Source organism: Rhinolophus hipposideros (assembly GCF_964194185.1).
Source record: "Rhinolophus hipposideros genome assembly, chromosome: 9".
NCBI classification, from domain to species: domain Eukaryota; kingdom Metazoa; phylum Chordata; class Mammalia; order Chiroptera; family Rhinolophidae; genus Rhinolophus; species Rhinolophus hipposideros.
The window spans coordinates 78,375,250-78,402,703 of record NC_138055.1 but is presented as its reverse complement, the minus strand read 5'-3'; the positions used below and the strand labels follow the sequence as shown (position 1 = coordinate 78,402,703).

Sequence of the window (27,454 nt, the reverse complement as noted above, 5' to 3'; positions counted from 1 at the left end):
TCATTCTTCTAGACTCTAAAGGAGAATTTGTTTTGTTTTGTTTTCCTAAATAACTGTATATTTATGTTTCCCAGTGTTTCTAATTACAAGTGAAGACTTAGATAGAATTCCTGGTGAAAAACGTGTCAGTGTAAAATGTATTATTGTTTAAACTGGTACCTGGTAGATATACTTTTGACTGATAAAATTATATATCAATTGAAAATTGAACAAAATGCTAAAAGGCATACATTGTGCACTCAACGTTTTGTTTTCAAATTTCAGTGGAATAAAGGATAGATGGAAATACTCTTTTTTTAAAAAAAACAGTTTTTAACTCAGTTTCAGAGGTTTGAATTTTGAATCGTTAGCTAAGTTTGAATATATAACATTAGAATGTCATTTCTCATTTCCCATTGAGATATCCCATTGAGATTCCCAAATTAAGTAGTTGCAGCCATATTAAAACCAAGGAAGAAATAACACAACCTAAGTGTTCATTAATAGAGAAAGGGATAAAGTAGACATGATACATACACATGGAATATTACTCTGTCATAAAAAAGAATGAAATGTTGCCATTTGGAACAACATGGATGGACCTGGAGGGTAGGATGCTAAGTGAAATAAGTCAGACAAAGAAAGACAAATACCATATGATTTCACTGATGTGTGGAACCTGAAAAAACAAAATAAACGAACAAACAAAACAGGAACAAAGTCACAATTACAAAGAACTAATAGATAGTTGCCAGATTGCAGGGGCGTGAAACAGATGGGTGAAAAAAGGTGAAACGATTAAGAAGTGCAAATTGCTAGTTATAAAAAATGGTAATGGGGTTGTAAGTTATAACACAAGGAACATATTTAATAGTATTTTAAGAACTATGTGTGATGTCAGATGGGTACTAGACTTAATGGGGGTGATCACTTCATAAGGTATATAAATATCTAATCACTATGTTGTATACCTGAAATTAATATAATATTGTATGTCAACTGGAATTGAAAATAAATTTAAAAAATAAAAATAAAATAGAGAGAATGAGACTTCCTTCTGAATTAACTATCTCTTATGTTTTCCAAGAACTATATTCTTTACAAATATAAAAAAAAACATCCCCTGAGAGATTTCTACAAGTATTTCAGGTATTTCAAGTATTATTCAGGTATTTCAAGATTGTCACAAGTGGACACCTTTATGCTCAGATAAAATCAATATGATAGTATCTAAAAGTTATCAGAGGAGGCTTAGACTATAACTCAGTGGTCATAAGGAAAAAACTGAAGATGTTGCTTAAAGAAGCTATCAGGAGGTAGCTTTGCAAAGAAATGCTGAGGAAGTCCGTAAAAGTTTCTTGGAAGAATTATTCAGACATGAAAAAATGAGGAAATCCTACCATTTGTGGCAACATGGATGGAGCTTTAAGGCATTATGCTAAATGAAATAAGCCAGGCAGAGAAAGACAAACACTGTATAATCTCATATATATGTGCAATCTAAAAAAAAAATTAAAAAAAATCCCCAAATTCATAGAAAAAGAGACCAGACTTGTGGTTACCAGATGCAGAGGATGGGGTGCACTTGAATGGAGGAAGGTGATCAAAACGTACAAAGTACCAGTTATAGATAAGTAAACACTAGGGATATAATGTACAACTCGATGACTATAGCTAACACTGCTGTATAATATATAAGAAAGTTGTTAAGAGAGTAAATCCTATCAGTTCTCATCACAAGGATTCTTTTCGTGTTTTTTCTTTTCTTTTTATTGTGTCTATATAAGATGGATATTAGCTGACCCTAATGTAATAATCATTTCACAATATTATGTAATTCAAACTATCATGCTGTATACCTTAAACTTATTCAGTGATGTATGTTAATTATTTCTCAATAAAACTGAAAAAAATGTTTTATGGGAAATATTAAAAACTAGAAAATGTTTAGATTAAATAATGGACTATATATGTTCTTCACAGGTAGTACCCTGTTATATGATATAAACGATTGTAAAAATGGAACTATCATTTAAAGTGTAGAGTAAGTACTGATAAGCAGAATGTCTTCAGTGAATATTTTACGTATGAGAGCCAGTGAGGCTGAACCTTGCAGAATTAAGCTTCATTTTGATTTTCTTGTCAAAACCCCACAAAATATTTTCTTCAATTAAATGTTGGAATAGACATGAGTTTTTCCACTAAAAAAGTCATTTGATAATAAATTTAAAGATAATCTTGAAAGAAGCATAATTATGTATAAAAACTAATACCTGAAATGTACGTAATAAATTCATCCTGGAAGAATTTAAAGCATTTAATTAAGATTTGCTCTTTAGATTATATACTGTGATTTACAGAAAGGCATACAGCCTGTCCACATAAAAAATGGAGAAATAAAACAATCAGATAACATTATCAAAATATCACAAGAAAGCATAATTCCACATCATATTTTTAAAATTCAGATAATGTAATAGTTAAGATTATAAGTGTATTGCAAAACACTGCATAGAGATACATTTCAAGAAAAATTATATTTAAAAATGGCAATATGTCTCATAGTTTGAGTGAAATCAACTTAGTATTAAGTGATTATTTCTTATAAAAAATAAAATGTTATGCTAAAAAGAAAATTTTCTTATATTAAAAAATAAATATGAATATCTATGAGAAGAAAGAAAATGTATAGAAGACCCATAGACAAAAAGAGAGACTGAAATTTAAATTCAGACAGTAATCATACATTTTTAAGTTCTTATCTAGGATCAGTATACTGGTATTTTCCTGTAATGTAAAACAGCAACTATGACTTAGAGAAAATTGTTATCTCATGCCATTCAGGGAGTGAACTTACTGCTCTATAAAACATTTGACTAAGTTAAAATAACAGACCAATGATATATTATCAATTTGAAGGGATTATAAATAGTATATTACATATAATAGTAAATATATATTAACCACAATGTAATTTAAACTGCTAAAATAGAAAACACTTTGGAGTTTAGTATGCCTTGTGATTCCAGGCAGAAGGAAATATTAATTAATATTAATTTGTAGCTGGGTAACCTAAAAGGTCTTTTATCACATATTTAAATGTCTTAGACAATCTACTTTAGAAGCTCAATATTTTTAAAAGCCCAGCACATTGCTCTTAAGTTTTTCAGAGCTAATCAGAAATAGAATTTTCTATTAACTCATTTAGAGTGGGGAATACATTTGTGAAACTTTTCAAAGGTCACCCCAAAACAGAAGCAAGAATGAAACATTAGGTTACACACTGAGGATAGGTGAAAGATTGACATAAGAAGCTGAAAGGAAATAGCAGAAATAGTAGAACAATCGGGAAAGGAAGAAAAGGCAAACAGAATTCTGTGATAATGATAGTGGTTAGTAAAAATTAGAATAAAATATAATTTACAATTATCAAAGGCATTTATTTACTTTATATTATATAAGGTCAACAGTGTGAGCCAGAGTGGGCAAAGGAGTATGAAGTGGCCACAGCTTTGAAGCAGCTTTCATGAGAGGCACCAATGGAGTAATCAGTTTAGAAACCACAGTGCAGTGGGAGTGAGACAATGAGTATAGACAACTTTTTAGATATTTGATAATGCAGTTCTTAAAATGTCCCACAAAACTGTATCACTGAACTCATCCTCTACTTCTCAGTCCCCTTATCTTGGTTTAATCTAACATGCTAACTTCCTAGCTATTCCTCGAATATGCCATAGACGCTTCCATCTTAGGGCTCTCTGAATATGTAAGAAACAACCATCAGTCTGTGACATGTTAAACTAGGAAGAATAAAATAAAACTTATCTGCTAATTTCAAATATTAAGACAACATGATTTTCAGTCAATAAAAGCGAAAGTATTATTAGTCTATTCTACAATCTGTGAGAGATTCCAATATGGTTAAATTACCATGATTTCAAGCTCCAGATAGAGAGGCATATTTGACTGAGCATTTCTCCTTCTAGAAATCCATTATACAGAAATAAATAAAAACTATAAAATAATATATATATATTAATTTATATATAAATTATAATTATATATACATGTATATATACATACATATGTGTATGTATATATACATGTATATATATATATAAAATTTGCCATATTATTTAAAAACAAAGAAATGGAGATAAACATCTATCAGTAAGGAAATAGTTAATAAATTATGGAATATCTATAAAATGAATACACACAATGTTCAATAGAAGTAGTCTGACATAGAAGAATGTCCATGATATATTACTGTATGGAAAACCTAGGTTATATACATAGACTTTTAACTATTGAGTATACCTGAATCTAAATCTACACATCTGTAATTGTACTGTATAGGACAAGGTCTTGACTGATTTATAATCAACTGTTAACTCCTACAAAATAAGAAAGAGAGGTGTAAGAGTGAGAGAAAATTTCACTGCTTACCTGTATACTTCTCTAGTTTTAAATTCTTTAAATGAGAATGTATGGACTTCTTGTGTAATAGTTAAAAAAATTAAATCAGAATATTATTGAATAGAACTGTTATCCTATATTTAATCCTGATCATCACTACCAACAACAAATGGTTGTTGAAATGAAGAAAAACTTGAGAAAACCTGATTCTATAATCCATCAAAAGGGTTTGTTATATAGCCAAAGTGGAGAACTTTGTACATAGCTGGGAGAGAATATTTAGACTTTAAGATAAAAATTTCAAAGGAAATTCACTGAAATAGTAAAAAGGAGACTTGGTAGGACCTCTAAAACACTGGCCTAAAAATAACAGTGAAGAAGAATATGTATTAAAAAAACACACAAATATTGATTATATAACCTAAAAATTAGCTTAATGAGAAAAAGAAAAGGAAATCATCTAAGAAACACATGGGCCTGCGGTCTGCCAACAACCATGCGAGTGAGCTTGGAAGTAGATCTTTCAGCCTTATTGAGCCCTGAGACGAGGGCAGTTCTGGTTAACAACTTGACTGCAATCTCATGAGAGACCCTGAGCCAAAACCACCCGGCTAAGCCACTCCCAGATTCCTGATCCACCGAAAACATGAGGTAATACATGTTTGAAGTTTTAAATTCTAAATTTCAGGGTACTTTGCTTCACAATATATAACAAATATAGTAAGTATTCTAGTCTGAAGACACTTAAAGAAATTCAATGTAACCAGAATTGAAAAATATTAAAACGACAGATATAGCTAACGAAATGGACCAAAAGGACCAAGCCAGAACAAATAATTTAGAAATATTGATAGAACAGAGAGCTAAAGATTGAATTGCTCACAAAGCAGAGATAATCACCCTGAGAATAAAAAGTGAAGAAGCGGAAGATTAAAAGATATAGCATAAATTAAGTAATAAAATACGACAGATAAAGTCAACCAAAATATGGGTCATCTATGACGAAAAATATAGATTCAAGCCAAAAAATTTTTCAAATACATAAAACCCAAAGTTTTCCAGGAATGAAATAATAATGTAATCTGTAGTCTGAAAAGAATATTACATACTGAAACAAATTTATGTGGATTTATTGATAATAGAATGTTTCTTGGTTATGTCACTGATCAAGGATGAAGAAATGTTATGCAGATATTTAGACAGAAATCAGTTATGAGGAGAGAAAAAAACAAATTAGCTTCAAGGTTTACTGCAGCAACACATAATATCACATATGCAATGAAGCAATGTCCACAGAGTACCAAGTAAAAGTGTGACCTAAAAATACAATGCACAACTATATTCTCATTTAAGTATCAAGGCAACTGACAGATATCTTCAAATGTGAAGGAATTCAGGGAATACAGCATCCATTAGCTCATCTTTGAAAAAATAAGAGATAAAAAGAGTTAATGAACCATGTAATCTAGACAAACAAAAGATGAAAGAAGCAGTTGTAAAAAGCACTGGTACAGACCCATTTTTATACAAAGCCAATACTGCTAAAGAACATACAGTCATAAGTTGTGCTGCGAATAATAAAAGCAGTGAGGGGAAAAAATGATTAGCGAAAGTATAAGTATTCTAATTTATTCTATTTTCTTGAAGAGGAGTTAGTATTGTCTAAAATGGATAAATTGAAAGCCTATGTTTTAATAAATTACTGAACAACAAAAATGATATTATAACTGACAAAATTGGAAGGGAAGATGGAAGTGGAAATGAGATAATTTTACCATCTTAAGTATGAGGAAGCCAAATAGATATGGTCTAAAATTCTGAAGCCAAAACATTGTAATATAATTTGCCACTCTATTGTTTAGTAATACTTTTGGGAGTTTTAAAATATGCCGCAATTTAGTAAATTGTTTGTAGGAAAATGAATGTTTCCAGCCAGCAACTCACATGTGGATGGTTTCTGCTCATCATAAGATTATTTTAAAGTATCTTTTTTTTTCTAATGACAATTTATTGAGGTGACAATGGTTAGTGAAATTGCGTAGGTTTCAAGTGTACAATTCTGTAACACATCATCTATACATCACATTGTGTGTTCATCACCCAGAGTCAGTTCTCCTTCCATCACCATATATTTGATCATTTATTCTCATCTATCACCCGTCTTCCCCCTCAAAAAATGGAAAGAGGACCTGAAGAGACATTTCTCCAAAGAGGACATAGAAAAGGCAAACAGACATATGAAAAGATGCTCAACATCACTAATCATCAGAGAAATGCAAATAAAAACCACAATGAGATATCACCCCACCCCAGTCAGAATGGCTATCATCAGCAAGACAAATAATAAGTGTTGGAGAGGCTGTGGAGAAAAAGGAACCCTCAGACACTGTTGGTGGGAATGCAGACTGGTGTAGCTGCTATGGAAGGCAGTGTGGAGGTTCCTCAAAAAATTAAGAATAGAATTACCATTTGACCGAGCAATCCCTCTCCTGGGTGTATATCCAAAAAATCGGAAAACATTTATCCGTAAAGATATATGAGTATGTACTCCAGTGTTCAATGCACCTTTATTTACAGAAGCCAAGATATGGAAACAATCCAAGTGCCCTTTGATAGATGATTAGATAAAGAAGATGTGAGATATACACACACACACACACACACACACAGTGGAATACTACTCTGCCATAAGGAAAGATGAAATACTGCCATTTGCAACAACATGGATGGATCTTGAGATTATTATGCTAAGCAAAATAAAGGCACACAGAAAAAGTCGAGAACCATACGACTTCACTGATACGTGGGATATAAAACTGAAAGCAGCAAAGGAACAAGACAAAAAAATAAAGAAGCAAAAACTCACAGACAATAGTTTAGTGGTTTCAGTATCTTAATATATTTCAACATTGCTTACTTTATAAACCATTGTACTTTTTAAATAATCAAGTTGATATTCTATTTCAGTAGTGGTAAAGTTGTTATCTGTATCATCTCAAAAGCAGTACTAAAATGTTAACTTTTTTTAATATTAGAATATAAAATATTCTATACGTATACTGTAATAATCACAGGTATTATTAAACTTTTTTCTAATGTTTAATTAATTCAATTTTACTTAATCAATTACCTAAACTTCCTTTAATTAAACTTTACCATTAGTACATTTATTTATATAGGAAAAGTAGGAACGATTGGCTGTCAACTATCTCTTACAGAATAAACATAGATTTTATTTTAATTATGACATGCAAAAAATTTCAAAATTTATTGTTAAGTGAATAAAGAAAATGACACAATAATATTACAGTAGTGATTTTTTAAATGGATAGAAAACAACTTGAAAAGTTCATCAATACTGGCTATATCTAGATGGTGGAATTATGGATTATTATTTTATTATTTTATATTCCAATTTTTATATAAGAATGTACTAATTGTGTAGATTAAAAGTTACTTAGAAAAATATAAAATTCAATTTGCAGAAATATCAGATCAGATATAGCCTTATCACCTGTACCTCTGAAAATAATTACAGATAGTTATTACATTTTAAAAAATATCTCCAAATGAGCTACTTAGAAAGTAAAGAAGTCTCAGTCCAAAATCTACATAAATGTGGTAGAAAAATAGATATGAGTTTTCAGTGTGAAAAAATTTATTAAATTTGATGAATAGAAAGATCAATTTCTATAACCTCACAGTTTGATGAAACAAAATTCAAAATTCACCTATTATAGACAAGTATAACAGACAATCCCAATTAAATATAGAAGCTCGATCAGCTGTACCCTACCAGAGGACAGGAAATTAAACTCTGTCTCAAATCTCAGTAATCTTCAAAAGGGGGAAAAAAATCCCCCCTTTAAATTAACAAACACAAGTTGACTCTCCCATAGGTTTACAGCTGAAAATCACTTTAATTGTGATCATAAAACTTACCTCAAAATGTAGCACAAAGGATTCTAGATTATCCTGACATCTGAAAAATCCTCTCTAAAGAACAAACTTTCGAGCTAAAAGAAGACAAAGGCGGGGGGTGGGGGGGTAATAGAAAATGCAATACAGGCTTTCTGTTTACAGTAATGATGGAGTAGGTAATGAGAAACTCTTCTGTTTGTTGATAACCAGAAACAAACAAACAAACAAATGACAATATTATATCTGTTCAAGGTATTAAAGAAATAAAATAGAATTACAGAAAAAGAGGGTTAAGGAAATCAATTAATTCTAGGAAAGGAAAGCTTGCAGCAGTAGGGGGTCAAAATGTTGACTGCACAGCTCTCCTCAGAGAACCAGACCTAATGAATCCCTACCTTACTTTTGGATGGACCTCCAGGTCCTACACATTAATCCAAATACAGAATAGCTCCCAAGATACTGAAGTCCGGCTTTAAATAATCTCAATATCAATATATGTATGGACTTAGCTGCTCAGAGATTGCAAGTGCTTGTAGCTGCAAACAATGACGACCTCTGGGAGGAAAGTAAATCATAAACTCAAAATGAGTCTGCAGTTTTTTTCCTTATTATTCTCTGACTGCAAAATAATAAAAAAATAAAGCAAAGAGATAACATGATGAGAATAAAAAACAAGAAAATCAACAGAAAATACAAACCACCCACAGGGAATCCATATGATGAAGTTATCAGTCACAGAAATTAACAAAACTTCGTTGAACACATTAAATAAATAATTGAAAATCGACATATTAGGTAGTATAAATTTTAATTGAATTTTTTAAAAAAGCAACAAAATTCTAAGACTGAAAAACTACAATAACTATAAATAAGACTTTCAAGGATAGAGTGGACATATTTGACACAGTTGAAGAGATATTTAGTGAACTAATTAGATCCTAATAAAACATCCAGAGTGATACATAGAGATGCAAAAGATATATAAAAGAATTATGAATATAATTATAAGAGGATTATAGGATATAAGGGGGATATATAATCCTCTTATACGCACAATTATATATATATATATATATATATATATATATATATATATATATTATGAAATGATGTCTCAGAATTTTTCAACACTGAATAAAGACGCCAAGACACAGATTTAAGAAGTACAATGGATTGAAGTAGGGTGAATACTTAAGGTGACCACACAAGTAGGAACATCAGAGTAAACTGTTGAAAACAATAGACAAAAAGAAAAATCTTAAAAAAGGAAGAAGAAAATTATCTTCCAAGGATCAACAATTAGGTTGCTGCATATCAACATAAGGAAAGCTAGAATAAAATGGAATATGGTCAAAACGCAGAAAATGCAAGTCAGAAGGTAAGTCTGTATCTCAAAATGCATGCACACATCTATGCACGTGTGTATTTATGTTAAAACCATACTGAACCAAATAAAATCTGAAAGAATTCCTCCCCAGCAGACCTGCATTAGTAGGAATATCATACATGAAAGACAAAATAAAGAACATTCAAAATGTTTTAAAAAGTCGGCAAATACAAATGATACTGACTTTATAAAATAATAATGTCTTAAGGCATTCCAAACACACATGCACACACGCACCCTTAAAATACACGACAATCAATAGCACATTAAGTTGGAAGGAAGTTAAAGTGTTCTGTGACCCTGACATTGCGTTGGAAAAAGAAGAAAGTACCAAATAAATTTAGATTTGGTAAATCAAGAGGCATGATGCAACATCTATAGTAATCAAAAAGAATAGTAAAAGAATATGTAACCAGTTGTATAATACAAAGGAAAAATGGAATAATTTAATTTCTCAACCAAAAAGGCAAGAAAAGAGAGAGGAAAAAAAAAAAAACAGAACAGGCAGAACAAATAGAATCAAATAGTATGACAGATTTAAAATCATATATATTGATAATTGCAGTTAATTATTGATTTCATTTAATTGATTATTAGAGACTAAACTCTACAAATCAAAGCTAGAAATTGTTAGGCAGCTTTGATAAAAAACAAAAACAACACATTTTTACTGTACATAAAAGAGACATATCAAATATACAACTTGTAAATATTGTAAGTAAAAGGAAGGAAAAAGATATATTTTTATACAAGCACTAAACTAGCGATTCTCAGAGTGTGGTCCAGAAATATCGCTTTACCCCTCCCTTCGCCCAACTTCCACAGAGATGCTTTTAAAGGTTCCATGGAGTCAAAATTATTTTCGTAATAATTCTAAGACGTTATTTGCCTTTTTCACTCTCAATTGTTCAAGAGCACATAGCGGAATTTTCCAGAGGCAACATGAGGTGTGATATTTTAGCAAACTGAATGCAGAAGAAAAATATAAAAATCCAGCTGTCTTGTGTTAAGCAAAACATTAAAGAGATTTGCCAATATGTGTAACAATGACCCTCTTCTCACTCTTTTTGTTTAAAAATGTAGTTATAATTTATAAAACTGTTATGAATGCAAAGACTTTATCATGTTAAGCTCCGAAGAAATTAATAAAAAAAACACTTTTCTACTTTTTCTCTAATACAGTAAATATTGACAGATATAACCTATGTAATTGAAAGCTGTTTGAGGGAGGTCCGCAATCATTTTTAAGAGTGTTCAAGGGCCCTGAGTTAAAAAGAAAGTTAGTTTGGTTATATCAGACAGAGACGACTAAGACAGAAAGCTTTACTACAGATGAAAAGCGATATTTACAAATGATAAAATGGGTCAATTCAAAACAGAAATATGTGACAGTTATGAATTTGTATGCAACAAATAGCATGGCCTCAAAAATATTTAAAGGAAAAAAACTGGCTATAAAAATAAAGATATACCGTCTATAATCATCATGGGAGTTATGTATGTAATTTTCTCCATGACTATGCTAACATGTTCAGTGCCCCATTTAATCAACAGGCGGTACAGCATAATGAGAAATGAGACAGGCAATCCTCAATTTCAATAAACGTGCCTATTTGAAAACTAGCTCTATGAATATAAACAAGTTACTTAACTTCTCTGAGTCTTTGCTTCTTTTTATTTTTAATACTAATTTTTGTTTATTTGTGGAATGGGGGTGATTTCACAAATAATAATATTGAAAGAATTAAAAATTGAGAGAATTAAAAATAATATTTTGAAGTAGCTTGCATAACACTCACAGGTTAGGTACTAAAAATGATAACTATCATTGTTTCCTAACAATTATCCTCAATAAAAACAAGAAGTTTAAAAACTATAACTGCAGTGACCAAATAAGGCTTTAAAGAGAAATGTTTGAGCTAAACCTTGAAGAAGAAATAGGACCTTGATGCACACTCAAAAAAATCTGTACACAACTGATTAAACAATAATTTTATCCAGTCAATGCATTTGGATCAAAAGGGAGACTCTAGATGAGAAGGAAGTTAGAATAAATTGCCACCCATCCTGTTTTAATCTTATAAATTCTTTCTTTGCTGTTAAATGAAGGATGGGAACTGAGCAAAACAGACTTAGGGGAAGCCTTACCTTGGAATACCATTACTCCTCAACATATCTAAGAAAATGATTTTTTCCCAGTCAAAATTTCTGGCATTCCTTCCACTCCCCATCCAAAACAAAACAATACCTCCCCCCAAAAAAAAAACAACAAACAAACAAACAAACATAAATAAATAAATAAATAAATAAATAAATAAAAATTAAGAGCCTCTTTCAATGGACTTAAATATAATAAATATAAAGGATGGCTTAAACATTTCTTGAGTTTACTGCTTCAATATATCCTTTTTTAGCTCTTTAAGAGTTTCTTAGGTCCCACAGAATAAAACTGAAGCCAAGTGTGTTTATCCCTCAAAGGGCCCTTGCCCATGGCAAAATTAGCATTTGGATATACTTACTACAAATATCTATTTCAAAGAATTCCTCCCACAGAAATGAGCCTATAGTCTAATAAAACATTCCTACCACGGGGTTGGGGGTGGGGAGAACTCTCCTGTAAGGAACAGACAAACGAAAGATGTTAAATTAGGCTAGAGGTTTTCACTAAATAAATGCTTGGTAAGTAAGCATCTCCCACTTTTAACTCCCTCAGTGATTCATATGTTTGACAGTTACGTACAAACATGCTGAGTTGCATTTGAGATTTTTAATTTTAATTAAAAAGTCCTTCAGGATCATACATGTTGTATGGAAACAAGAATACTGAAACAGGAATCAGGAAAGCTGGCTTCTAGCCCCACCTCTGCCAGGAGTTAGATGAAAACTATGTCGGTCTGTTTTTTCATCTGTAAAGTAAGAAGCTTAGACTGGCAGATCTGTAAAATCCCTTTCAGCTTTGTACTAGGCATTGTGTTTCATTTCAGAGCTAAAGAGTAAGCTAGCACCATCTAGTGGTATCCAAAGAATTCACTAAGTATATAATAGTAAACATTTCTACAAGAAAAATATATAGAGATTTATTTTATTTTACTTCATTATTTTTTCTAATGTTTCAAAGACAACATCGGGTAGCAAGAATTAACCCAGCGACATTTCCCCTATGAGATACAACTTAGTAATGAAGCTATGCAAAAATGTTGAATTATTTCAGTATTTTTCATACTTATACTAGTATTATTTTTCCAGAGAGAAGCATGACCTGAAAATAAAGCAGTAGCAAAACAACAACAACAAAAACAACAACAAAAACTTTTAATAGTTCTATCAATTTATAATGATGTTTTCTAGCAATGTTTTACCTGAAATTTATAAAAAAAAAAATAACTGCTGGTATTAAAAAAAAACATTTTCCCGTTTAAAGTTTTCCTAAAATAGCAGAGACAAAAGCTTTTTGAATACGGAAATAAAAATGACTGTTTGCTTTTACATATTAACATTATACTTAGTTTCATGTTTACCTATATTCAATAAATGAAATATAGCAATTCACTGTATTCTCTTTCTCTCTATATAAATACATATCACTAAGATAACCTTACTGAAAGTCAGGATAGTTAATTTTTAGTCTATTACTACATCCTCAGTAATATCCCAGTGCTGGGTTCTAGTGCCTGGAAAAGTGCTTGCACATAGTAGGTGCTCAATAAAATTGCTCATTAATAAACAAACTAATGAATAAACCTTAAAATCATTACACTTTCAGCATAAATAATTGTAATACAGTATTAAAAAATAGTGATTATCTTAAATATTAAATGCACATTTATCAGAGAGGCAGTATGAGGTAATTAAAAAATTAGGTACTAAGGATAGAATGCTGAGTTTTAAATCCCGGCTTATCATTTGCTAACTGTGTGATCTTTGATAAGTTACTTAACCTCTCTGTGCCTCAGTTCTTACCTGAAAAACAAAATAACAAAATGATTTAATTAATAGCACCTAACTAAAGCACTTATATGAAAAGAAAATGAGTTCATATATACAAAGCACATAAAATGCCAGGTGGTTAAAAACAGTTATCTTATTACTATATTTACATTGTCATATTTTAAAATTTATAAAACAATTTTGAAAGTAAACTTTACAAAACTATTTTTTAATACAGCATACATTTTTTTCAAAATTAATTTCAAAATGTTTGTTCTAGAAAGTCAATCAAATTCAAGATAAATATGGGAAAAACAAAGAAAACTAGATTATAAATTATCAACTATTTTTCATTTGCTTTGGCTAGTCATTAAAAAACTAAAGAAAAAATACACAAGATTTTCCACAAATCAATTTTGTAAACTTTAATGATCACTGTGGCAATATCCATTTCAGAAATATTTTTTCCAAATTATATGTAGAAAACAAAATGCTTTATCAATTTCGCCTAAAATTTACCCATGGGAAATTTTAGGCAAAATAAATCAGCATGAGATATAACAATGACATTATAATAAACCATTATATTTAAACTGCAATCCACCCATGTTAAATTGAGTTATAAATGATAACTCAAAGTTATAAATGGTAACTTAAAGAAAAAATATCATAAAACATTTGAAATTAATAAAAAGTATAATAAAATCTCTTGTTTGATTAAAATAAATTCATCTGTAAAGTCATCAACCTAAAATGAACTTAAGAACTTAAAGCAATTATTTTGTGCATTCAAAATATGCATGAATAACTCAATTAAGTCAAAGTATTCTACAATGAAAACCTTGCTAATAAAATGGAACAATTATACAAAATAATATAAAAATGTACAGTGTTCTTTAAATTCTACAAAATTTGTATGAGCCTATAGTTTATATTTTACTACATTTGGTCAGAGAATAATTTGCACCTAAATCTGTAACATATTTTAGAGATATTTTAATTATATTTTAATTTATATTTCAGTTATCATAAACAATAATAACCAAAACCATCTCTTTCCATAGCCACAGGGTACAGCATGTTTAAATGTTGAAGGCAATAACAAAATTATATTAACTTTGTGACTTTCAATTATAGAATTAAATTTTAAACTATTACTTTAAAAAAGTATATTTTACATTGTGTTTCCATTTCTACATTTAAACAGTTTAATTAGAATGGAAAACATTCAGCATAAATAATTTCAAATGAATTGCCTTAAAGAGATTGACACATTTGCTATTCTCATTCATTTAAATGCAAAGAAGTTCAAGTAGAAATGTGCACTAATGTTTTCTAATAAAAATAATTAGAGTTAAAATTACATATTAACTACTGAAATAACTATAGCTTAGTAAGAATTAGGAACAAATTACACTTGAAACTACACATGTAAAATATGTGGTACTGCTTCCAATTTTATTTCACCTCCTTAAGAAATATAGCATGGAATAGTAACTTATTAACTTTTAAACACAAATCTATCTTTGTGCCCCTTCATCAATTTATCACTGAAAGACAAAATCTATGCTTTTCACTTAGCTCAACCAGAATCTCTGTAAGCAGTCCTGAAGATGAAAAACAGACTCCAACTGGTTTTCAGAAAATCTACCTTTTCATGTATACTGTTCTCACACTCAATAAATACAGTGTTTTCATTGTATCCAACAGACAGCAAAGATGTCTTTTACCTCCTTTGCTCTGTACTACATAAAGATACCTCAGGTACATCAATTAATAGATGGCAGTTTTCACATAAATCTTGCAGATATCCTATCCCAGGAAATCTACTGGCTACAAAAAATCCCATAGAGTACTGCTGGCAATGAAAATGAAGTGAATGAGAGTTCAAGCATTTCTTTTTACAAACAGCCTTTTTCTTTCTAAAGCTTACTTCAGTGTGTGCCAATATAGTAACAGACATTATCAATGCATTTGCCTTCATTCCAACAACAACAACAACAAAATTATTTCTATAGATATTTTAAACTAAAACTCTAAAACGAAAACAAAAAATGTAAATCAAAAGTATCATTATTTCCATATGGGAGAAGTCAACACAGACACATAGGCAAATAAACACATTAAAAATACTGTACATTATTTTTTCAAAAGTATGCCTTGAAATGCTTGCAAGACAAAAGCTTGCTTTGTGCAAGAAACTATATTTTCCCATATCTAACAAAGTGGAAGATGATTGTGACTGCCTAGATCCTACTCTCCTCATACCTCTTCCAGAAATTTATAAAGAGTAAAAGAAAAAATACACACGATTTATCCTTCCAGTGTAAATAGGAAATAAAGAAATTACAAGCTGAATTTTTTTTCTAAGTGGGGTAATAAGTATCCAGGAACAACACAATCCAGGCTGAACAACACTAATCCAGAGGGAATTATGGAAACTGAATGAATAAATAAGAAGTGGAAGTTCCCTGGTAGTGGAAGAACCGATGTATTATCAATAAAACCTTCAGAAAGAGAGCATCATCCTGAGGGGGCTGACAGTGCTGAGACCAAGTACATAAGTTGAATTAATGAATGCAAATGTCTATGGTCTATATGAGAGAAGAAACATTTAAGTTTGGATCAAAAAAGAATACCCAAATCTATGCTGTACACAAGTACAAGGTGAAAACAAAGTGATTCAGAAATATTAAAGAAAATTATTTTTTAAGTGGCCAAGTAGGCAAATACAAACAAAAAGGTATAATTTAGTCTCAAGAGCATTAAAGAGGCAAAAAAGGGAATTTAGAATTTTCAAGGCTAAAATGCACAATGAAGATAATACAGTTAAGAACATTTATGAAATTATATGGAGCAACATTCATAAAGCAGAAATCAAAGGATACACAAAAATAAATAGGCTGATAAACAACAGACAAATTTAAACTAGCTGAACTCCCTCATTCCAAGGTAGATCACATAGACATAGAACACCTAAAATAAATGATCGCTAAGGTAGAGCTTAAAGATGAAAACATAAACTACATTCCAATAAAAAGTAAAAAATAAAAAAAACAACCACCTCCTCCTCAAGTACACATAAAACGTTCCTGAAAATTGACCACAGGTTAGAAAACCACGGTAAGTTCCAAAAAAGTAGAAATGGTACAAAATCATTCTTTGACTATAATGCAGTAAAACTTGAAAGAATAACAAAAAAGTCCTTTCCATATGGAAATTTAAAATCTTAGCTAAAAGATAAAAACATCATAAAATTGTGGAACTGATGAAAATACCTATATATCAGAAGTTATGGACAAAGCAGTACTCAGAGGAAAGCTTAGAGACTTAAGTATTTATGTCAACAACACTGAAGAAGGATAAAAAATAAAGAAATTGAATATTTAACTCAAAAATTAAAAAAAAGAAAAACATAATAAACAAAAGAAATCAGAAGAGACCGTTATTAACATATATTAGTGGAAGGAGTACAAAATAGTACAGTTCATATAAATGGCATCTAACAATATCTTCCTAATTACAGATGTCCTTTATCCCAACAATATCTACTGTGGGAAACTAACCTAAAAATATATCTGAAAAAGTATGACATGATGTAGGTATCAGAGTAGTCACTATGGCAATGAGGAAGACTGGAAAGCAAATCTCTTTGAGTATGTCTTTTTAAAATGTAGTTTAACTTTAGAAACATCTGTTTTACATATGAAAAATTAAATTGAATCAAAAGGGAAAAGTGAACTAATTATATTTTAAATTCATAACAATCACAAAGATAAAACACTTCAGGTATCACTTTGGGGGACAAAGCACAAAGACAGAAATGCAAATAAATCTTAAAATTAATTTAGTTTTATATTTAGTAATATGGGCATTGTTTTCAAGCTATTTTATGGATATTATAAGAGAGAGTGAATAGTTATATTAATGTTGTTATCAACTAAGGATTACAGTGTAAGAAACAGAAAAACAATTATAAAGTTTAAAAAATAAACTTGAATTGGAGATATCAGTATTTTATATCTTCAATCAAATTCACAGGGCAGGACAATTTGAGTATCAAAAAGCATAATAAAGCAACTGACTGAAATATTCTGTATTGTAAAAAATTATAAAAAATTTCTGAGTTCATAAGAATACTAAAAAGGGAGAGATGGGGTGTGGGGGAGAGAGAGAAAGAGAAAACAAGTGCACAAACGAAGCAAAATAAAGCAAAAAAATTGTTTAGCAAAACTGAAAGCTCTTATTACTTTGCATTTGTCAATGCAAAGGCAGGCATTTATCCCTGTCTTTCCTCTACAAACGATTTCAAGATAACTAAATAGTTCATATTAAATAAAGGATTCCAGCTTAAAAATATGGGAGGAATGATCAAATTGGAAAAGTAACTTTTCGCATCCCCTATTGCATTAATGCATTCAGGCCACATTAATCAATGAATGAAAGTATTATGTAAAAGGTTGGTAAAGAACTTTATAATGGAGGGTTTAGGTTATCACTAGCTGTACACAGTACTCAATTGTACCATAATCAACAGTAAACAAACACCGTATGATTCCTAATTTAAGACAACATGACACACAGAGCACCGCCTATGAAAAAGTCTTGCTGAAATGACTGAATATAAATCTAATCAAGCCTTTGAGCTAACTTCCATTTATAGGAAATGCAGGGCTTAGTGAAAAAATTTCAATGACACTGCAAGGAAGTAAATGGACAAATCCAGAATGTGGGACATTGTATAGGAAAATTAACATGGGCCCTGCAACAAATCAGTGGCATAAAGGAGAAAGTGGAAGGATTGCTACGGATTAGAGAGATTTCAAAGACCTATATAAAAATAATATGTATTATGCATGATTCAAATAAACCCAGAAACATTTGGGAAAATAAGAAAAATTGTATTATGGATTATCAGTTGATACAAAAAAAATCACAATTAATTTTATTGGGTGTCACAATGTACTGTGGTTAAGTTAGAAAGAACCATATTATTAAAAACCATTTCCTGAAGTATGAAAGGATGAAATTTTATTTTGGGTATTTGCTTTAAAAAAAGAAAATCAAAACCAAGAAAAATCAATGATGAAACACACGTGAATATAATTATATGGGATCTTCATGTATTTATTTTGCAAATGTTTGAAGTTTTCAACAATGAAAAAAGAAAGAAAAAACAAAACATAAGCAAACAAACAAAACTATTATCAAGGAGGCCTAAATAGAACCAGGCCCAAGCACAGAAAGTCGGCTTTCTTCTACTACCCATCTACTCCCATCCCACTCGTTGATATTTCAATCTAGATCATATTTCCTAATGATTGTAGACAGAGGAAGTGGGAAAGATGGTACCATTTGGGGGTCCAAAATTTTAAACCATCAGTATTGTACCAGAGTAAAGTTTTTATCTAGTTCCTGATTTTTTTTTTTTTTTGGCAATCCTCATTATACATTAACCATTGTTTAAGCCCCTATCGAGTCCCTTGAGAATATCACAAGTTAAATAATAAAAAAGAACAAAACAGTTTAAGCCAGGAAGTAAAGAATATAATGATACTTTTATTTTAGAATTATCATACTGAACACACAGTATAGAAATTGAAGTTGGATTTCAGTGTGTAGAAGAGAGAAGTTGAGAAGTAAGAAGTAAGAGCAAGAACAGAACACTCTTTCATAAAACTTGACAGCAAAGGAAGACAGATGAGGTGATGGTCGAAGTGATGGCAATAGAAAGAATTTGACATAAGACAGGTGATAAATGACAGAGTAAGGTACCAGAGGAGACTGATATGTACAGTATTTATAGAAATAGAAGGACTGGCCTTAAACAAGGAAAGACAGTTTCATTGCTGGATTATATGGATTATAAAGTAGGAGGGTAAAACAGATATAGATATTCGGTATTCAGATATACAAATGGGGGGATAGGGAAGATTAGAAAGATTCAAACTGATGAATTATTTCTTTTAGGCAGTATTAGTAGCCTCATCTAAAGAAGGAAAGGTTAGTGCAAGTGATGTATGTAGGCAAGGAGAGTAGTGATGAAAGGGTTTACCACGGAACAGTTATGACAGTTGCTGACAAGTGTAGAAAGCGTTGGATCCATAAAAATATGATGGCACTAAACTGGGGCATTATGTTCTCCAGTGGAGCTCAGATCACTACTGGTTATAAGAAAAGTAAACGGGAGGTGAATATGTAATAGAAGAGCTTCTAACAACTATGCATTTGCCAGTGGTGGGGACATATTCCTTTTATACACATTAAAAATAATTCTATTTCCTTGGATAAATTACAATAAAGATTTTAAAAGTATGGCCTGAATAAATTTTTTTTTAAAAAAAAATTGTGATGGTGGCCTATTCTTAAAATGAAATAAGTGAAACAAAATATGATCACGAGAAATAAATGTCTATACATTCAAATTCCATTGTTCTCACCAATTCGAGTGATTTTATTATGTGAAAGTTCAAGATTCTGGATATTAGTGCAGCCATCGAAACCATGAAAAGAAGTCAGTTGATTTTTATTAAGAAGAACAACACAGAGATTTTCCAAATTTTCACAGTTGATAGTCTCAATATTATTTTCCTAAAACAAAGAATAAATGTAATTAGTTTTATTCCAAGGGCTTATTAATGAAACATTTAAAGCTGGCAATAAAAGGAAGGATGATACGATCCCCAAATGAATACCTGAATCTCTAACTTTTAAAAAAGCTGTGCAGAATGTTATACTATCTAGATAAAAATATTAAGTAACCTAATAAGTAATTAACTGATTTTGTAATTACTAACAGTCTTTTAAAATATACAAAATACAGAGGATTATATAACAACATATTTCAATCTAAATCAACAAGAGTGAACATTGGGTCATAGTTCTTACAGAACTATAATTTTAAAGAAAGCAAACACTGAAAACCTTGAAATCTCCCATTTCTCTTCCTCATCACTTCCGTTCCAAAGAAACGCTAACATCATGAGTTAAATATATATCTCATGTATATGTTTATAATTGCACTACATACCCACATCTCTCCAATGTATAATATTGGTCTCCGTGTCCAGATCATGTGTCAAGGACGCAACAGCAATTCTGTTTTTGAAAACCTCAGAAAGATCAATGGGCTTTTCAGAAACGTAACGGTTTAGTCCACTGCATCTCTCTCAAAAATATTTATGAGTATAGCCTTTGTCTAATGGAGTGAACTTAATATGAAGCATAGGAAACCCACAAAGTTTTTAAAAAAAATATATTGTTGGCAGTACCACCAGTTTGAACTGAAAAGAATATAATTAAAAATGAAAAGAACCCTGTAGGGACTCCTCCACCCCCTACCCCACCACCCTTCTATGCAAAAAATAAATAAATTTAAAAAAAAAGGGGGGGGGGGCTGAGAGAAAGTCCTAGCTGCAAAACGGGACACTTTTAGGTAAAGGAAGTATGTCTTGAGGATGGAGTCAAAAGCCCAGTGGACAGAATCAAGAGTCACAGAGAACTATTACCATGGAGCCAAAGAGAGTCCTTATTAAGGAATTGATGATATGTGCTCAGCTATGGACCAGGGACTGCTATGGGTTTGTTGTTTTCTCCCATTTTGAGTGGCATTGACTGCTGTAATTAATGAAGCCTCGTCTCACCATTGTATGTGGGTGTTTGTGTGTGGCAGTGTGGAGAGGGATGGTAACTTCTTATTTTACTACCCACAGGTCTGAGTTGAGAGAACTATCAGGGTAGATCACCTCCACTTGGATCTGATGTAGATGAGAAGACTGTACTTCACGTCTGAATCTGAGGCCATAAGTTGATGAGACTTTGGGGTCTTTGGGACATGAGAGTATTTTGCATGTGGGAAAAATGTGACTCATTAGGAGCCAGAGGGTAGACTGTGGTAGACTGTTACCTTGAAAGCCCCCAATAAACCTAACAACCCAATATTTATACATCCACACAGTTCCCTGACACATGAACTCAGGGCTTGGCCAACAGAACGTTAGCTAACATGATGGCAGTAGGTGCTTGATAAGCACTTGTATATTGGAGCTTGCCATTTTGGATTCCGATATCCTGTAAAGAAGTCTAAGAGGGTGTGTGGGTGTGTAAGGGGGGGGTGTAGGGTGGGGGGAAGAGAGAAAGAGATTGAAATCCCAACCTCTCAAGGTACCAATCACATAAGAGAAGGCATTTTAGACATTCCAGCCCCAGATGCAAATTATATAAGGAATCCAGTCAACACAATATGAAATAGAAGAAATGTTCGGACAAGCCTGGCCTCAAAATAAAATATCTATTGTTGTAATTTACTAAGAAATGTGGTAATTTGTTATCCAGCAAAAAGTAACAAAAGCAATCATCTACAAGAAGAAATAACTAATTTCCAGGACATACCACCGAATCATCTTACCTCTATAGTTCTCACAAATTTTTGGCCTTGATCATAGTGTACATGTTATTTTAGTAAATGTTTCTTTAAAATATTCTTTTCTGAAATGTAAATGTGAATCCACTTTATATTTTATTATAAGAAAAATAAATATGAGAACAGAGGGCATACCTGTACATCAACATATTTCAGTTTTTTGCAGTTACTCAGGCTATGCAAAGAAGTTAATCCACAGCGTTGAAGAGACAGAAACTGAAGATTTGTACACTCTGCCAGTATGGAAAGACTACAACCTGGCAAATCTTGAAATGTAACTGTTGTAACCTAGAGAAATCAGGAAAATTGGCATGCACAATATTAGTTAACAATAATGAATATAAACTATATTAGCCTTGCAACATTGTTTTAAAAAAATCATCTAAAAATAATGATATATATTGAAACCCACATTTATTAAGAATTCAATTTCATTTCAGCTATCTGGACTCTTGTTCATCATATAGAAAGGCAAAACAATGCAATAATCCACTACCAATTCACGTTCAAAAGGAATATTCATAAAAGTAATAACAATAATTTATTAGCTCAAGCCAATTTTTCACCAAATTTACTTTCCTTGTTTTTCACATCCTTGGCATGATTTTCAGAATTGCACTATATCCATAAACAAATTAGTACTATTTGGTGACAACTATATTAAATTTCAGGCACATAACCACCATGTTTACATAGCACATCACTAAATAATCATGTTTTTATAGAAATTCTAGTCTTTGGTGCAGCCGCTATGGAAGGCAGTGTGGAGGTTCCTCAAGAAATTACGAATAGAATTACCATATGACCCAGCAATCGCTCTCCTGGGTATCTACCCCAAAAATATAAAAGCATTTCTCTATAGAGACACGTGTACGCCAATGTTCATTGCAGCTTTGTTTACGGTGGCCAAGACATGGAAACAACCAAAATGTCCTTCGATAGATGAATGGATAAAGAAGTTGTGGTACATATACACAATGGAATACTATTCGGCGTTAAGGAAAGATGATATAGGAACATTTGTGACAACATGGATGGATCTCGAGAGAATAATGCTAAGTGAAACAAGTCAGACAGAAAAAGCAGAGAACCCTATGATTTCACTGATATGTGGTATATAAACCAAAAAGAACAAGACAAACAAATAAGAAACAAAAACTCATAGACACAGACAATAATTTAGTGATTACCAGAGGGTAAGGGGGTGGGGGGTGGGTGATGAGGGTAAAGGGGATCAAATATATGGTGACGGAAGGAGAACTGACTCTGGGTGGTGAACACACAATGGGATTTATAGACGATGTAATACAGAATTGTACACCTGAAATCTATGTAAATTTACTAACAATTGTCACCCCAATAAAATTAATTAAAAAAAAAAAATGAAATTCTAGTCTTCTATCCTCATAAGCCATTCTTTCACCGCATGTGTTAAGTACAGGGAAATCAACTTCATTTCGAAAGGTGCCACTAGGTGGCGGTGTGGCGCAAGACCGAAGTAAACTGAGTATCAGTTAGGAATTTCCTATTCTATCTAGTTGGACCCTACATTCCCAGATGTATTCACTTTTAGAAACTTGATAATGGCTATAAGGCCCTTAACACAGGCTTCAAGGTACAAATCAAAGTTTTTTACAGTGCTTCACTGAGGGAGAAGATGCCCTTAATAATTTAAATTGAGATTTTTAAATACATCCCCTCTCAAATGGGAAAACATTACACTAACAACTTCACTGATTGAGACAGAATTCTTGAAAATAAAATATGCCTTCTACTAAGATTTAAAAGGTTACATTTTAGAGAACCAATTCCAATTAAATGTGAAAAAGTATTATAAAATTACAAAATACCTGTTGTAAAGTATTCCAAGGGCCACACTGAAGAATTTTTAGTGTATTCAAAGGGGGCATAATGTCAGCTGGGCATTTTACAAGTCTCTTTCTCTTAACAATCTTTTTTTGTTGATTTTGCTTTAAAATTTCAAACCAGGGTTTAAATGATTTTATCCAAGCTTGTCTCTTTTCTTCAATACAAGATAGAAGTGTTGGCTCTGGTACAGAGCAGGTCACCATACTTTCACATTCAGCTCCATTTTCATGACATTCTTTTGCACTTCCTTTAATCGGAGACTTCAGAGAGTTTACTTCTTTAAAAATCAAGGAGTTTTTTGTGTTATAGCCATCCACGTCTTTACAAGGAGTATGTCTACCTAAAATAAAATTTTGTTTGGTTATTTTGCATTCTACATTTATCATAGCATCACTAGTATTAAAAATCACGTCACTATTCAGAGCATTGCTTTTGGGGTTCTCCTCAGTTTCTTTAGATTTTACATCAGTTGCTTTTTCTTGTGGTATTACATTTCCCCCTATATTTTCAGAATTTTGTAATATTAGTTTCATTGAAATTCGTTTTTCTTTCATTGAAATCACTGAACTGTTATTTTCTTCATATAATGTTCCATTCTGTTCTAATATCTCTTCTTTTTCTACTTTTTGTATCTTACCCTGTTGATTATCTTTGATTATTTTCTGTGTTTCATTGTTTTTCACCTCATTAATTTCTTGATTATGTCCTAATATCATTTTGGTTTCTTGTTTCATATTATTATTTATGGTAGGCTTCAAGGTTTCTTCTTTTTGTATTGGAGACTTTAATTTTTGCAGCGGAAACTGTTCTTTCACATTATCTTTCAGATCTGGAAGTTCCAATTCAGATTTTTTGTCTATATTTTCATATTTTCTTTCTTGCTTGACAAATTTTTCTGAACATTGTTGTTTTGCTAGCTTTTCATTTTTTTCTTCTATTTTAAATTCTGCCAAATTTGCTTGGCTTGATATAGATTCTTTTAATTGCACTGGTATTGATTCTTTGAATACAAGCTGTCTATCTATATTTTCTCTCTTATTTGATTCTTCAACTGACCAAAAGGGAATATCTTCCCACTTCTTTGACTTTTCATCCCCTAGCTTTTTGACTATATCATCCTGATTCTCTGATGTACCTTTGACAGTTAAATGTTTAGCATTACGTTCTCCATTTTTTAATGCTCTACTTATCATTAGCTGTTGTCTTTTCTCTTCCTTTAATCTTATTTTTTCTTTGTTTAGTAGTTGCTCTTTTTCTTGTCTCAAGATGTTCTTTTTTTCTTCATATTCTTCCTCTCTCCTTTTTCTTTCCTCTTGCTTCTGCTTTTCTATCTCTTCTTTTATTCTTTGTTCCTCTTCTAATTTTTTTCGTTTTTCTTCTTCCATCTGTCGTATTTTTGCTTCCTTTTCTTTCCACTCTAGTGCTTTCCTTTTCTTATTTTCTATTTGTTCTTTTATGATTGGGCCATATTTTTGGTAGGCCACAAATGCTCTATATTTAGCTTGAATTTTTACAGCTGCATTATGTTGCAGTTTTAACAAACGTATTTTTTCTTTTTCCTGTAGTTCTTTAAATTGTGTTCTTTCTTCTTCCATTTGTAAGTGCAAGTTTCTAATAAACTCCTAAAATAAAGATGAATAGTAGTGAGCATAAACTAAATGTGTGATGTTATTAAAATATAATCTAAAATACAAATTGAAAACAAAACTAAAACTGAAATCATAATGAAATTACTATAAAATTCACTTAGAAAAATTAAAGTTATTTATGTTAAAGGATATTAAGTTTTTCTTTTAATATTTAGGAGCTTCTATTACGTCAGTTGATACTCCAAATATTATGCCTATACTAAGCCAGGCAGAATAAATTGAGGCATTCCTTCAGGATAGAAAGCGTACGAAATCAGAATAACACAGAACAAAAAGCAAGAGAAACATAAACCAAAATTTGTGTGGAAAAAAAGGACTTCAACTTTCTGAGATGAGGGTTCTCATAAAGGAGACTCCTAGAGCTAGCACAGAGACTGCAGACGCAGGGAAGTTTTTCGTATGAGACTTACACCAGGAAGGTGAGGTAAAACATACATATAAGCTGTGTGAAGATAAACTAGCTCAGTCACACACCTTATCCTTTCTCAACTATTAACAGAACTGATAAGCACATAGTGAATTAAATGAGATAGTTTGGAGTTTGGTGAGAAAATATCATTGTCACAAGACTCCTAAAACACAAATAAACATATCAACAAAATTCAGCAAACATTTGAGGAAAACTCACACAAACGATGTGAGGCAATGGAAATACTTTTTATGTAATGTGTCTTTTTTTCCCCACTGACTGCTTTTATGACTTTTCCTTCCTTGTCTTTAATTTTAATAGTTATACTATTAAATTTCTAGTTGTGATTTTCTTTGTATTGATTCTACTTGGGGATCATTAATCATCTTTGAATGTTCTGATTTTTTAATAATTCGAAACCATTTCAACTATTATCTCTTCAGAATTACTTTAAACATAAATGGATTAAATGCTCCAATCAGAAGACATAGGGTGGCTAAATGAATAAGAAAACAAGACCCTTATATGTGCTACCTGAAAAAGACTCACTTCAGACCGAAAGACAAACATAGATTCAAAGTAAAGAGATAGGAAAAAGATATGTCATGAAAATGGAAGCAAAGAAACAAACAAAAGCTGGAGCAGTGATAATCATACCAGGTAAAATGGACTTTAAAATAACGGCTACAACAAAAGACAAAGAAGGTCCCAGTAATCCCACTTCTGTGTATTTATCTGAAGAAACCCAAAATACTCTTTCGAGGGGCGTGTACATCCATATGTTCATTGCAGCATTGTTTACAACGGTCAAATGTGGAGGCAGGCTGGGTGTCCCTCAATGAATAAATGGATACAGAAGAGGTGGTACGTATACACGATGCAATATTGCTTTGCCATGGAAGGGAATGGGTTCTTGCCATCTATGGGGACATGGATGAACCTCTGATGAGTGGAGTATGTCAGACAGAAAAAGACAGATGCAATGTGATTTCACTTATTTGTGGGATTTGAAGAACAAAATAAACAAACAAAACAGAAGCAAATCCATAAATACAGAGAATACTTTGATGGTTGTCAGATAGGAGGGGGGTTGACAGTGGGTGAAAAAGGAGAAAGGATTAGGAAGTACAAATTAGTAGTTACAAAATTGTCATGGGGATGTAAAATAAAGTATAGGGAATATAGTCGATAATATGGTATTAATTAAGTAGAGTGCCAAGTGAGTACTAGATTAGTCAGGGGCATCACATCTTAAAATATATAAATGTCTAACCACTATGCTATACACCTGAAGTTAATATAAAATAATATTGAATGTCAACTATAATTGAAAATTTTAAAACGGGGAAAAGATGAAGGAGAATAGGGGTTCATATTTCCAGGTATAAAACAAAAAAGTCATGGGGATGTAAGGTACAGCATGGGGAACATAGTCAACAATATTGTGATAGTGCAGTATGGTGTCAGATTGA

At 31.5% G+C, this 27,454-nt stretch overlaps 1 protein-coding gene across 1 annotated transcript in view; it reads right to left on the bottom strand.

The window, feature by feature from the left end:
* The window catches only part of LRRIQ1 (leucine rich repeats and IQ motif containing 1), a gene marked incomplete at its 3' end in the record, with an annotated part of 181,737 nt that overhangs the window by 143,792 nt on the left and 10,491 nt on the right, over positions 1-27,454 (bottom strand). The window contains exons 7-9 of the mRNA XM_081060280.1: positions 23,906-25,546; positions 22,191-22,343; positions 20,074-20,224 (exon numbers count right to left, since the gene is read on the bottom strand). Of these exons, the coding sequence (XP_080916406.1) occupies positions 20,074-20,224; positions 22,191-22,343; positions 23,906-25,546 (1,945 nt within the window). The remainder of the gene's footprint in view (positions 1-20,073; positions 20,225-22,190; positions 22,344-23,905; positions 25,547-27,454) is intronic.